The sequence below is a fragment of the Cyprinodon variegatus genome, unplaced genomic scaffold, assembly GCF_000732505.1.
Source record: "Cyprinodon variegatus isolate N-32 unplaced genomic scaffold, C_variegatus-1.0 Scaffold510, whole genome shotgun sequence".
Taxonomy (NCBI): Eukaryota; Metazoa; Chordata; class Actinopteri; order Cyprinodontiformes; family Cyprinodontidae; genus Cyprinodon; species Cyprinodon variegatus.
The window spans coordinates 240,855-256,119 of record NW_015150963.1 but is presented as its reverse complement, the minus strand read 5'-3'; the positions used below and the strand labels follow the sequence as shown (position 1 = coordinate 256,119).

The 15,265-nt window shown below is 39.5% G+C and overlaps 1 protein-coding gene across 4 annotated transcripts in view; it reads left to right on the top strand.

Annotated features, from left to right (window-relative positions):
* sptbn4 (spectrin beta, non-erythrocytic 4) overlaps window positions 1-15,265 on the top strand; it is a 107,126-nt gene that overhangs the window by 29,460 nt on the left and 62,401 nt on the right. For all 4 annotated transcript variants that reach the window (XR_001481701.1, XR_001481700.1, XM_015390757.1 and 1 more), the window contains exons 9-18: window positions 329-516; window positions 3,141-3,258; window positions 3,350-3,508; window positions 3,689-3,991; window positions 6,424-6,574; window positions 7,086-7,222; window positions 9,449-9,598; window positions 9,845-10,213; window positions 10,306-10,520; window positions 10,594-10,731. Coding sequence is in view for 2 of the 4 variants with exons in the window: in XM_015390757.1 (XP_015246243.1) it covers window positions 329-516; window positions 3,141-3,258; window positions 3,350-3,508; window positions 3,689-3,991; window positions 6,424-6,574; window positions 7,086-7,222; window positions 9,449-9,598; window positions 9,845-10,213; window positions 10,306-10,520; window positions 10,594-10,731 (1,928 nt within the window). In the remaining 2 variants the exon portion in view is untranslated. The remainder of the gene's footprint in view (window positions 1-328; window positions 517-3,140; window positions 3,259-3,349; window positions 3,509-3,688; window positions 3,992-6,423; window positions 6,575-7,085; window positions 7,223-9,448; window positions 9,599-9,844; window positions 10,214-10,305; window positions 10,521-10,593; window positions 10,732-15,265) is intronic.

Genomic DNA, 15,265 nt, shown 5'->3' with positions numbered 1-15,265 from the left:
TTTTCCCCCTCTTCCTGGGAGCTTATGTTTTATGTCTGCTTTTGCATTTCTGTTTTTGTTTTGCTTTTCTGTCCAACGCTTAGTCTGAGTCAAAATGGGTCAAAAAGGACTTTATTGATCTGTAATAACTTAGACATGTTTTCATATTTGTTTTTTTTATTATTATTTCTGTGCATTTTTCCTGTTTATTTTATTGGTTGTTTAATAACTGTTTTTTAAACAACACATTATGTTAAAGGTTCAGAAAGAAATGTTAAAGTCATTTTGAAAATTGTCCATATTCCATTTTAGTGCTTATATTTTTTCATTTTTTGTTCTTCACACTCAGGTATTGGACAACTGCATCGAGACGGAATCGATCGTGAACCGATATGACGCTCTGGCCTCAGACCTGCTGGACTGGATAGAGAAGACCATTGCCATTATCAGCAACCAGAAATTTGCCAACTCGCTGACTGGAGTTCAGCAGCAGCTGCAGGCTTTCACAACCTACTGCACTATAGAGAAGCCCATCAAGTATGTGCGCTGAATTTTAAAACACCATGTTGATATTTTAAGGTCGGATATAAATATACTCTCTAGATATAGACATTCAGAGACCTTTCTTAGAGAAAATGTCTCTGGATGTCTTGTTTTGTTAGTTTAAAATCTCAAATTCCAGAAGGAAAAAGTTTTTTCTACAGCAATCAGTGAAATATTCTAATGAAGCTGTGCCTACTATAATATTCCAGGATCAGAAATAACAAAAAGGATCCTAGATACATATCTAATTAAATCATGGTATCACAATTATTTGGTTCTGCAGTTGTTCCTGAATTTTAAAACAATCTCGTACTCATACATCACAGTATCTGTCTAACTGTATATAAGAATAAGACATTGAGGTGAAAGGTTAAATTATTTCCCTAACTTATGCTTTAGCCCCCAGTTCTTAATTTAGACATACATCACACATTTGCTCTCACAAGATTTAATTTAATGTATCTTGTTGTTTAAAGCTGAATCCTAATATTTTTAACCTATTTTAGACATTAAAACTAAACTTCTTTAGAACAGTATAATATTTATTATTATCATTTATAAATGAAAGAAAAGAAATTTGGTAGCTGCTTTCTGATTGGTTTGCAAATTAATCATGAAAACAGAAACAGGTTTATAGTAAACAAAGTACTTTGGGTCAGATTTAAGTATATTCATGGATAATGAACAATGGTGTCAAGTAACAAAGTACAAATACTTCATTACCTTACTTAAGTATAAAATTTGGCCATCTATACTTTACTGGAGTAATCATTTTTTAGACAACTTTTTACTTCTGCTACTAAGATTTATTTGCAATTATCTCTACTTTCTACTCCTTACATTTTAAAAACACATTGTTAGTTTTGTTTCAGTATGTATTAGGATGTATAAGCTTTAAATAATTTTTCTTAAAATTTTTTAATGCATTACTTTTACTTTTATACTTTAGATACTTTTAGAAATTATACTTTTATACTTCAACATGAGTAAAAAGCTTGAGTTGATACTCTAACCTCTAAAGAAATTGTTTTTAAACAGTAGGATGTCAGAAACAGGACAGATGGACCCAGCATTCAAGGTGAGACAGTCAGTAGGAAAGTTCAAAACGTTTATTAAAATAAACAGACAGAAACAGAACAGAAGCGGGCTGCTGTGGATCTGTGGACCTGCAGCGACGGCGGGGAAAGGGGGGCAGGGCACCACCCCACTGACACTGCAGAGAGTGTGAGTGATCGTGGTCACTTACCTTACATAGGTAAGTGACCATGATAATCAGACAGTGGATGATTACCAGAGTGAGTCACTTACCCGGTTTATCGGTTCAGTCCATACTCATCGAGGAAGACAGGATCCAGCCGATGGACTGCCTAACGGGATCCAGTGCAGAGCTGTCCAGGGTGCTCCCTATGCTACAACGACAGACAGCTGACAGGAGACCGATCCAGATCTGAACCGGACAGTTCAGAGATCTAGGAGTCCGTGGCCCGACAGGGGTTCCGATCCACACAGGAAAGAGACAGATCCCGGTCTCCAAGTATCCACAGAGCAAGGAGGCAGGTTTAGAGTTCCAGAGAGTCCAGCAGGGTGCTCAGATTGACACGCTGAGATGCAGACGGGAAGGCTCAGTGGTTGAGGGAAAGAGACAAGACGAGGTACTATGATTTCTGCAGTACTTTAAACTGGTCTCCTACTAGGAGCCAGACTTAAGGGAATAAAACTGACCTTCGCCGTGTTCGGAGCCAAAACCTTAAGGCCTCCGCCGAGAAGGGCCGAAACAGGATCAGAAGACATGAGACACTAAAAACCTCTCAACCCACTGGCTGCCAGGAACAAAGACATGAACCATAGAAATAAACCAAACAACAAACAGAAAGCAAACAATAGCTGGGCCGAGTCGAATATAAAGCAGGTGAATGACATGAACAATTAAGGCCAGCTATCAGGGCAGATCATTACTAGGATTTATACTTCTACTTGGGTAATAAACATTAATGCTTTTGACACCTATGGCAATAAAATAAAGCCACATTTTTACATAGTGTTTCCAACACTTGATGCTCCTGGATCTCCTAGCTGAGGTTATAAGGTGGAGGAGCCACCATCTCATGGGTGAGGACTCTGACAGGAGGCGGTGACGTTCTATGATGTTTAATAGAAACGTAACCATTAGTTTTTAACTGTCTGCAATCTGACCTCTCTACCTTACTTATAATACTAACTGCTGAAGGGAAAACAAAAAAATTAACAATCCCCCAGCAGACATGGGCAATGTGGAGTCAACAAGTCATCTCCATGTCATGTATTTAATCTACCCAGCCAATTACCCAGGTGAGTTCAATCTGCACAGGTTAATTCACGGTGAAGATTGGACTCACCTGCTTCAGTGGCTGGGTAGAACAAATACATGACATGGAGATGACTTGTTGACTCCACATTGCCCATGTCTGCCCCCCAGTGTCAGATATGTCTTTGGTCAAGATCCTGCATCAACCTGAGTCCGACTTTGTTTTTCTATTCACAGAAGGTTAATGGGCCTTGATATGTGCTGAAGAATGTTGCTATACCAGAGGAATTTCAGGATATGAAACCATTAAAGAGATTCTCCTTTCTTTGTCCAGGTTTCAGGAGAAAGGAAATCTTGAGGTCCTTCTGTTCACCATCCAAAGCAAACTCAGAGCCAATAACCAGAAACCCTACGTGCCTCATGACGGGAAGCTGATCTCAGACATAAACAAGGTCCCCAAATGTTCTCCCAAAAATGCACATCATCTCTCTTTCTTTCTTGCCTTCATGTTGAAATTGTTTCCGTTTGCTGTTTCCTGTCCAGGCCTGGGAGAGACTGGAGAAGGCGGAGCATGAGAGAGGCGTAGCTCTACGCAAAGAGCTGATTCGTCAGGAGAAGCTGGAGCTTTTGGCTCAGCGTTTTGACCACAAAACAACCATGAGGCAAGCGTGGCTCAACGAGAACCAGAGACTCGTGTCGCAGGTAACAGCAGATCAGCCCCCATAGTGTGTTGCATGCTTCACCTCTGGCAGGTGATACAGTACACCTGCAGGTATTAATAAATATCGTTTCATCCTTTGTGTGAAATATCAATGCAGTTTGATTCAGAATTAGATTTAATCCTTGATTTCTTTGCTACACATTTTATTCCTTTGTCTGTAGGATAATTTTGGCTACGATCTGCCTGCAGTCGAGGCTGCGATGAAGAAACACGAGGCCATCGAGGCGGACATAGCCTCGTACGAAGAAAGGATCGGAGTGGTTATTGAGCTCTCCTCAGAGATGGAAAAGGAAGGATACTACGACATCCGACGCATCCTGGCACGCAAGGAGAACATCCTGGGCCAGTGGAGTCTCCTAAAGGAGCTGGTGGCTGGAAGGAGGACCCGTCTGGAGAAGAACCTGGCTTTGCAGAAGACGTTTCAGGACATGGTCTACATGATCGACTGGATGGAGGAAACGCAGGTACTAAGGGGGGCGCTTTTACAATAATTAGAAAATCACACAAATCTTAAGTGGTCCTTTCTTATGTTAAAAACGTTACAGTAAGTTCGTTTTTTTCACTAGAGATGAAATTAAAAACAAATCTCTCAACGTTTAATTCGAACATATACTCAGTGGTTAAATAAACCAAACATATAAGAATGGTTGCTTCTCTGACAAAAATGGAGAACATGCCAAGGTGATGATGTGATTAGTGTTGACCTTTATAAGTTTTATAAAAGCCAGATGGATAGTAATGAAAGTCAGAGTAATAAATAGAAAAAAGTTAAAACTCCTGAAAATGAAGGCTTGATGACAACTTCAGTTTATCCTGTCAACAAGAACAGACAAGTACAAGATGATCATAGTGATTATTTTACAAAAAATCATTAAAAGTTTTATTGCATCTTAATATTTCATAAAATTCACTGATAGGTTAGGGATGACTGTTCAGGAGGAAGAGGGATTCCATGGGCCGTCCTTGTTTGCTGCCCATCATTAACTTTAACGGCTAATGGCTAAAGTCATATTTAAATGTTAAATCATTCTGGCATAAACATGTATATAAATGTGCACTTTATCAGACGATATTGAGCCAAAAGTTAGAAAATTTCTATTTAAAAAACAAATGCTGTCTTAAGATCTGTGGCGGTTTTTTCTTACCTTATGCAGGCCAGTTAGTTATATGTCAGCTTGTACACCTAAATTCAGCCAATCATATATCAACGGTCATCTGTCAACCAAGTTTTTTCGGTCATATGTAGCAGCTTGATTCATATGTAGCAGCTATTATATGCAACGGTTGAAATAAGAATAATTTCCTTTCCCATTGAGTTCCGTCCCAGTGTTCACGGGGATGGACGTCTGTGTCTTCAGCAGCCGTAGAGCTAAAAGAACTGGCAGCGTTGCGAGGCAAGAGCTCAAACATGTACGGCTGTAAGCCTTCTACACCAAACCAAGCTTCTGCTGCCCTGGCGTCCTCTTCCACAACATCTTCGTCCCGCTTTCCTCCTCTAAATAAAAAATGTATGATGGAGGAGACTCATCCACGACCTCCGACACAAAACTGTCCTCCTCTTGCATGTTTCCGCTGTCCATAGCGTTCCTTGACAGTGTCGTTTCCAAGTCACCAATTTAGTGCTACTTGGTAGTGCTACTAGCACTAAGTTGCTAACTGGTTAGCAAGATGCTTCCGAGACATCGGCCACAATCAAACTTGCTTGCGAACCTTCCACCACAACGATCCCGCCCCCTTGATAATCAACCAATCACATTCACTGTATTCACTCGTGTAATGTCAGGCACCACTCGAGAGAATTCGGAACTGCAACAGTTGGAACAGGCGTTTCCCTACGACTTTAAGGGTCTTTGCCTTGATGATGTTATTAAGATGATTGTTGCTAATATTTTTATTGTTATTATCACCAATACATATATATATAGTAATCATGAAGCAAACAAACATTTTTATAATCCTTTACTGATCTCTCTCGGATTTCAAATGCATATAACCTTTGCTTGTTAATTTCAATTGGGCCACTGTTAATCTTATTTATTTATTTTTTTTGTAGTTACTTTTTTGTTTATTTTGTATCTCCTTTTGCCTTACATTGCATAATTTACTATGTACTTACCTACTCCCCATGACACCTCCTGTCTCCTCTTTTCCTTATGTCGTATAACATAAAATCTTCTATTTTATATTTAGTGATGACTTGATCTGAGATTTATTTTGAATGCTGGTCCAATATCAGCCAAAAGAACTAATAATGGATTATATTCTAAAATTTCCAATACTAGTATGCTGATAGAAACACTCTGCTTCTGTTTAAAATTCACTTAACTCTGGGTAAGTTGTTCACATACCTGCTTTTATTGATGATTATGGCTCTTTATTTGAGTAATGTCACCGATCAAGCCTTTTCTAATATCCCACACTACGAAATAAGTAATTAGAGTATGTTTGATTTGTTCTGATACCATATCGGGTCAAATTTGTTATTAATTTGTAAATGCACACTTTATCACTATAAAAAAAAAAAAAACTCAGCAATCTCTATCAGAGATCACTAAGTCTTAATAACAATCATTATTAAATAAATAAACGGTTGCAAGGCATCATGACCTTTAAGAAAGGCCAGAACATTTTTATAAAAATCTGGTGGCAGAAAAAAAAACAGGAGAACTATAAATGTGGCCTTTTCTTAAGAACATTTCTATTGGCATTAAATCTACCCAGAAAAATACTATTTATTTTATTTATCTGTCTCAATGTGATAATATTTGACTGCAAAAAATTAATTTATGTAATGTTTTCCTTACTCACCTCATAAAAGGGATTGTTTACCATGTGTGAAAAGGTATCTGCTTTTCCCCCCCATTCTCCTTCTGTTTTCCCTCATCCTGCCTTTCAGGCTCAGCTGCTGTCAAAGGACTTTGGAAAACATCTTCTGGAGGTAGACGACTTGCTGCAGAAGCACAGCCTGCAGGAAGCTGATATTTCAGTGCAGGCTGAGAGAGTGGAGATGCTCAATGCTGCTGCCCTCAAATTCACCACAATAGAAGGTACGCACATACACACACTGGAGAGGAAAAAGGTTTTTGGTTGATGTGAGGCAGAGGTTCCCAACCTAGATTAAATAAGCTGTGTCCTTTTAGCTATTAACCCTAAAGCTTGTGTGCACACCCATGGATGTGGATATGACATTTTTGCATGCATGTGAAATAATTATCGGGAAAATAATCGATTTTATTTTCAGCCAAAAAAACTAAAAAGAACCCGCTAATAACCAGAAATCAAATGTCTGGTCTGGTTCAGTTATCGAATATCAATCAATCTAAGCTCATCAGACCAGGACAATGGACGATAAATTAGACACCCACATTTTAAATGGTTTAGTCAGTTTAACCCTAAACCAAGGATGCAATAAAAAAAAACCTAGAAAATCACCAATTGTTATAACCAGTTATCTGTGGTTTAGCTTTGAAGATTTTTTTTTGGGAACACAGTGTTACACGGCATGGAACTGCACCAATCTTACTCCTGGTCCTTTAATCGATTGCTTTTGCCTTCCAGGCTACCAGCCATGTGACCCACAGGTGATCTGTAACCGTGTGAACCATGTCTCTACCTGTGTGGAAGAACTGAAACAGCTGGCGGCTAAACGGCGGGCTGAGCTTGAGGAGTCGAGACAGCTGTGGGCCTTTTTTCAGGTGGGACAAGAACGATCTAGGCAGTGGCAGGGCAGTCTAAAATTACTAAAATGTCAGTGACCTAAAACGCACCACAGATTCCATACTGTTATTAATTATAAAAAAAAAAAAAAGAATGCACCTAAGACCCTGGAGGATGCATAGAATCAGTTATAAACCCCAGGAACAAAAATAGGTAGAAAGTTTGGAGAAAAAAAACAACCACACAGCAGATTTTATTCAGCTCATCCCAACTGTTAAGCATGGTGGTGGAGGGATGATGGTTTTTTTTGTTTTGTTTGTTTTTTTTTGCCACCACAGGATACCTCACTATCACTGAGTGGAGCATGAAATTCTTTAGATGGCAAAGTATTCAACCCTGTAATGCCAAATGTATCATATTTGATACATACGGTTTCTGAAATGTTTTGCGTCTGACACCTTTTGCATAATTTAATGGTAAAAACTTTGCTCAAAATCCTATTGTACACATTCAGATATACCTGATAACAGAGGGCAGAAGACTACACAAAAAATAATCTTGACTTATCGCATAGTAATAAATTATTAATATCAAAAATGTATTTCTGTTTTTTCTTTTTACATATTTTGTTGGATCGGGCTTTAAAGGGTTAAGAATAAATCTAATGGCTGAAGCTCAGCCCAGACCAGTTTTTAAAATGGACAATGATCCTAATCCCAGTAGCAGGTCTACAACAGAGTTTCCGAGACAGATTATCAGGGTGTTGCAATGGCCTAGTTAAAGCCCAGACCTCATCCTGAATAATATGCAGAGAGAGCTGCACAAAAACAAATCTGGAAGGTTAGATAAATGGAGACAACATAGGAAATGAAAGAGGGGCATATTCTAGAGCTTATTTTAAAGATATAGTTGTGATAAAAAAGAAGAAAAACACAATATACCTAAAAGAACAGGCACCAGGGTTTTAGGTCAAAGGACATTTAACCAGAGTAATAAATATCAAATCCCCATATCAATGGACATTTGATGAATAGCATTCAATTCTCATGGGGACAAGTAAACACTGGGATCAAACATGCATGCTTGCAAAGGAAAAAATCATCATAAAATCACAATTTTGGTAGAAAAGTAGTTCCATAGTTTTAATCTGCAGCCTTGGTTTATTCACCTCCGCTGATAAAAAGCAGCTGATGATAAAAGTGCTCATACTGTTGGAAGATGGCTTCTACATAGTTTTTCCTCCTGCTGTTTTTTGTTTGTTTTTTTCCATTTCGGCTTGATTTTTGCCTAGAAATAAATGTATTGGGCAATTTTTGGGTTACAGCTCCTCATCTGCTAAAATACAGTACGAGATCCGATCATCTCAGATTAAATTTGTGCTGAAGTTTCCTTTTGTGGAGGTTTCTGAGAATGAGCCATTGTTTCCTCCTCAACGTCTGTTTCTGTCAGATGTGCAAACCTTTTTGCTCACATAAGAAACTGATGAAGACTAGATCGACTTTCATCACATATGTGACTATTGAACCAAACCAGGGAGCAGTTTCTTTTTCCATAACTGTAAATGTTGCAGTGTCTCATTAAAAACTAAACAGATGGTCAATCATTTATTACCTCAAACAGCTGAGTCAACTGATGCTTTAGAAGATAAATGGCTTTGAGAATTGCTTGTGAGTTGCATTGCTGGTTTGTTGCGCTCCCATGTTCGCCTTCATGTGTGTTTTATCATATTTAGTTTCAATAAAATTTTCTAAAATCCTTATCTGGCGTTTCAGTCTCAACACAATGGTAAATTTTCACCCACCAACAGTGCATCTCTGCATCCTTTTCTTTCTCCAAGCTCATTTAGAACAAGCCCATTCATAAAAAAAGAAAAAAATATATAAAGCTTTTTATAGCTTGGTATTTATATTTTCAAATGCCTTGACCTAAAGAGTTTTATCACATGCAGTTTGACTTTTAATTTCTTATCATAATCAGTTAATTTTTATTGAAAAAATGTAACTTTTTCTTTCTTTTATATTTCACAACATTCACTGTTTACTTCTTCAGGTATATCTTTTTAAACTAGCTACTAGGCAAATTACTTGTTTTTATTTCACATAATTTTAGTAACAAAGGCATCATTTTTTTTCTTGTCATTAAAATCGAGAGCATATTTTTATATTGCAGTATTTTTGGTCTTTCCAAACTATAGTTTTTCAGAGTTTAATCCTTCCCTTTCTATTTAATCTGAACTCTTAGTCTGGTGTTCACCCATCTGTTAGGAGCTGGAGGAGTCGGAGGCCTGGATTCGGGAGAAAAGCTCCATCCTGGCCTCTCAGGGATATGGGAAAGATCTGAGCAGTGTGCTGAGGTTACTTCAGAAACACAAGACTCTAGCCGGGGAGCTGCTGGCTCATCGCTCTCTGCTGCAGGTGTGTGTTTTCCGTTGTTGAATCTGCACCATGATCACTAATACTACCTAGACTCATTAGTCCTACAGATTATCTAAGTGCATATTGTTCAGATTTGGATTAAAACTCTTGAAATTCCTGCGAAAAGTGCTGATTATAAATTCTTGACAATTCTCATTTTATATAGTTTACAGGGTTTCACAATGACTTGTGTTTTCCTGCTGTACCTCTGTCCAAAATCTGAAGTTTTTCTTCTTTCTTCTCCAGAACACCATAAAACAAGGAAAGCAGATTCTAAGTGAGAAGAGCTTTGGCACCACTGGGATCCAGGAGCGCATCATGGAGGTAAAAGACGTGTGGAAAAGGCTGGAGGACCAGGCTGCGCAGCATCTCAACCACTTGCAGGAAGCGCTCAATTTCTTCCAGTTCTCCACGGAGACAGACGACCTGGCGGCCTGGCTGCAGGACGCCTACCGTCTTGTCTCCAGCGAGGACTTTGGTCACGATGAGTACTCCACTCAGTCTTTGCTGAAGAAACACAAAGGGGTCACAGAGGCGATCGATAAACACAGACTACATGTCGTTGCGCTGCGGAAACACATGATGGTGCTGCCTTTGCAATACCAAGAACAGGAGGTGTGTTACAGCCTGTCTTTAAATATATCCACTATGTCTTATTCCAGCTTCTTAAAGATCTCCTAAGATTCTGTTTGCTCCTCCGTCGGAAGGAGGTGCAGGTGCGTTTGGGCGACGTGGAGCAGCTGTATACCGAGGTTGCTGAAGTTGCCGTGCTCCGGCAGCAATGGCTTCACGATGCGCTGGCTGTGTACCGCATGTTCAGCGAGGTCAATGCCTGTGAGCTCTGGATCGATGAGAAGGAGCAGTGGCTGGAGAAGATGGAAATCCCTGAAAAGCTGGAGGACGTGGAAGTGGTGGCACACAGGTAAGAAATGCATCACGAAACAAAAGAGTCATAAAACGCCCCTTTTTTAAATTCACATGTCTTTTTAATTCAGGTTTGAAAGCTTGGACCAGGAGATGAACAGCCTGATGGGACGGATCCTGGATGTTAATCAGATAGTACAGCAGCTCCTGGATGGAGGTCATCCTTCTTCTGCGGAGGTTAGAGGTTGTCAGGATCATCTCAACTCCAGGTACAAAAAATGCAGATGTGTCAACAGTACCGCTTAGTTCTTAGCCTCCTGATTTATTGCTCTGCCTCAAGCTCTCTGATTTGCAATGCTGTGAATTATTAATGAAAGTCAGTGCACAATGCAAACTGTTTTTTATTGTTGATGTGAGACTTGAGGTTTGAATTACAGGACAAATGATTCTGGTCCTTCTGTGAGGGAGCAAATGAAGAGGGCATTGTTGTTGTAGTCTTAAGCCTGGTTTAAGCTCAGAACCCAGGTCAGCTGCATGTGTGTCGCAGTTAACGGAGATGTGCCAGCCAGACCCCCCCCCACACACACACACCCCAATGGCTGAAACACTGTGCAGGATACTAGTTTGTAGCTCTGTGCGTCGGTCTGTTGGTTTGCATCCAAAGCCAAAACATGCAGCCATTCCTTCGGGAACACACATGAGTGAACTATGCGTCGTCCAGAGTTGGATGAGGGGTTGTATCCGGCAACCAAACTCGTCAAACCGACACAAGGACACCAACAATCCTAGCTAGTTTGTGATTGTCCCTCTGGCATTGTGGCGTGAAATAACAAAGTGCAGACCACGCTTAAAATTAAGCATGAATCAAAAAAATATCTGCGTCATACCTGTGATAAGCTAACTGCGACACACTGCTGTGGGAGTATAGACAGCCCTTTAGATGTAGATTTTATTTGTAGATATCACTGAGTTTAGAATAAGGCCTTTCAAAAGCTAAAGATTCCTTTCCTTCTTAGTGGATAGTTACAGCAAGTGTTAATAGTACTACAAAAATGCATATTTTACTTCACAAATATCAGTATTGTGGCTTCTAGTCTCATGTAAAGTAGCACAAAAACACTTTCTGAAAGCTCAGAAATAACTATAATTATTGCATTACTCTATCACCTAGGCAATGGGGTAGAGCTCTGTTATAAACATGCCAAACAGTTTCCATGAGGATGTTAAAGCTGTTTCATTAACATGGTAATAGCAGAGGGGCCCTGTGTCAAGCACGGCTGACCACACTGCCTCACTGGGACTCAGTTATCTGGGAATTTGAAGCATGAATTGCCAAACTGGCCTCCTGCCATGGCTACAACATTAGCATTTTCATTCCAGGCGGACAGTACATTTTGTCATTTTAATAATCTTGACAATGTATTGCACCCAGTTACTTATTCAGCTTCTTTATCAGGATCTCAGAGGCAATTTAGTTCACCAATACTTATAGGTTACAGTCTCAGATTCAAGCCACTTGCAAATAGAAATGTGTTTGGTATAGGCTTCCTGTAAACAATAGTGCTTCTACCAGTGGGAAAAGGAGCACACACCTCCAAATTGTGGCCTTTCTATGCTATTCTGGTGGTTTGGCTATCCTGTCTTTCTCCAACATTTCAGAAACATACATGTTACATAGGGCTGCACAGTATCACTTAGCGTAGCAACCTCCACATGGCTTCCCAGTTCCTTTGCTTTCTTAAGAGTGAACAATCATAAGCAACACAGATGTTCACCCTCATTTTACTTCCTTCCAGTTTTTTTGATTGGCTTTAATATCTGAATTGTGAGGAAGCCATTTCTCTATTATCATTTAGCTACTTGGATCCCGCATTGCCTAAGCTTCGTCTTACATGGCTTTAACTATTATTCCTATTAGTGCAAGTTAGCCTAGCCAGCCATATTGGTACAACGTATACACATTGCATCAGTCTGGTAAAAAGCTGGTAGAGCTTGATTTCAAAGGCGGGACTGACAGCATCAATGTCATCAGGTTAGAACCAATCATGTAATTAGAAATGTGATGCAAGAACTCCAAATTATCCTCTTTTTTAAATGTAATTTTTTTAGTGAGTGAAATATGTGAAACCGAGAATAGCTATTAACTCCTTGATAAAAAGAAATTACTCTTAAGCTGTCCATGGTTGAGGTTTTAAAATTAGATCAATATATCACTTAGGACATAAGGAAAGGGTATCATTGAAACATTGTTCCACTGCTGTCGCCATCTTGCTGTTATGGTAGCAGAAATGCGTTGAGAGTGACGCATTGCACAGTCTCGTGCTGTGATTGGTCTGGCCAGTTTGGCTGGAGTCAAAGACGGTTCACCTGACTGAATTACTCGCTTTGTCATTACGCTCAGTGTAATTCATCCACAAGTATGGGGAGTGGCGGCCTAGTGGTTCGGGTATTGCACTTGAAATCCAGAGGTTCTGATTTCAAGCCCCACTCCCACAGACTGCCACTCTGGGTTGCTGAGCAAAGACCCTTATCCCAACACTGCTCCCTGGGACCCACACAATGGTAGCCCACTGCTCCACAATGGGATGGGTTAAATGCAGAGAGTTAATTTTGTTGCTATGTACTTGTGATTGTGTAATGACAATAAAAAGCTGGAAATAAAAGTATATATTTTGGACCCAACAAAATTTATAAAGCAATTATTTATACACAATTTCATGTTGCATTAATGTTTAATAATTTATAAAAGTTTGATTTGTATGCCTCTATACATTCTCTGGATGTGTTTTTTGGAAATATTTATTGTTTTGATAAAAAACGTATCTACGACCTGTAATTTAGTCTTTCATAACAACCTTTGACAGTATCTATGTGTGTAATCTCACATTCATTGACTGCTCCAGCGTCTGGCAAGATGAGAGTCTTGTGACCTTGGCTCCTCTTGCTATCTCAGGGTGACCATCTGTGCTGCTTTCCTTTCTCAGGATGAGGTCAACTTGCATCACGTATCCAAAAATATCAAATAAACACAAAATGTTTTTGTTTCCCCTCCATGTTGGATATTTCTATCTAATTTACAGATTAAACCTGATACCCTCATAATTAATAAACTGATGTTTTAATGTAAAGCAATTGCACATTATAGCTTTTAGATGTATAATATTTATTTTAGCTTATCCATTAAAATACTGACTGTCTTTAGGCGACAATTGAACTGTAGAGCATCATTACCTCATCAAAATCACAGGGATTCGTTCTTATGTGTTATGGGCTTGTTTACTTGGACCTGTTGGTCTGGACTACATTCATGAGAACATATTATAGGATATTTAAAAAAACAAGAAATGACCTGAGACTGAGATTTGAGTTAACAGAGCAGATGGTTACAGAGTTTGAACAGGTTTAGAAAATGTTGCCAAAAAATATGGTTTTATTGAATAAAAACTGCCAATTTAGCAGTCATGAAAATAGTCGTGTATAGCAGATAAATGGTAAATGGCCTGAACTTATATAGAGCTTTTCCAACTCAGGAGACTTGACCAAAGTGCTTTACACTACATTCAGTCATTCACCCATTCACACACACACACACACCCACTGATGGTGGCAAAGTACAATGTAGCCACAGCTGCCCTGGGGCTCACTGAGAGAAGCAAGACTGCTGTATACTGGCGCAACTGGACCCTCTGACCACCATCAGTAGACAATGCGGGTGAAGGGTTTTCCCCAACCCTTCGATTTCAGGGCAAACTCCTTCATCCAACGACACTGTTGCCCAAAAGGAGAAATGGGGCGTATAGCAGAAATAGACTTTTTGATCTGGCCTGATAGCTTCACCTCTATTGTTAATTTAACTTACCTGCCTAGTTCTGCCCGGTTCCTAATTTTCACTCATCTTTTCCACCTCCGTCTGTGCTTTATATTTGGTTCAGCCCGAGCGATCGGGGCCACATCTTTATTCGTTTTCCGTTTGTCTGTTCGGTAGTTTTACTTTATTCCATGGTTCAAAACCTGGTTCCTGGCGGCCAGTGGAGTTAGAGGGTTTTCGTGTATGCCTTGTCTTATGATTGTGTCCCTGCTGAGCCCTCAGGGTTTTGGCTCGGAATGCCGGGAGTGTCCGTTTTATTCCCGTAACCCTGGCTCCTAGGACAAGACCAGTTTAAAGCCCTGCAGAAATCCTGGTACCATGTCTTTTCTCTGTCCCTCAACTATTGAGCCTACCTGTCTGCATCTGTGCGTGTCTGTCTGGGCATGCCGCTGGACTGGCGTAGTTTTGTTTTTACATTACAGGACATCACAAAACCATCAACATTTCAGGTGTTGTTTTGACTAACTGTTTCTGATTATATCAGGCTTGTGGAAAATGAAAAAGAATTGAGTGGGAATTGACATTTGAGTGTTGGAACTCTTCATAGTAAATTAGGGAGATTAGCCCTGGAATCAAGACAGGCAGTAACCAAAGTTGTGGATTTGACTGACTTTGGATAACTTACAACATCTACCCCCACAATGTTACAGAAAGTCTACTGCTACTGAGCGTATTGTCATTGAACTCATCGTGCAATAGTTCTCTATAAAAATAATTGAAAGCATTGGATTTAGATATTTATGTTCATCTATATTTAAATTGTTTTTACCAATGCAAAATTGGATTTGGTGTGTTCAGGGCTTAAGACTGACAATCTTGGAGCTGGAGATTCAAGCCTACACACACACAAAAAACGTATATGACAGCAACTAGTATTTAGGTAACACTGGATATTGTGAAGTAATTATGTGGGTGTTTTATGCCAATCTGCATAA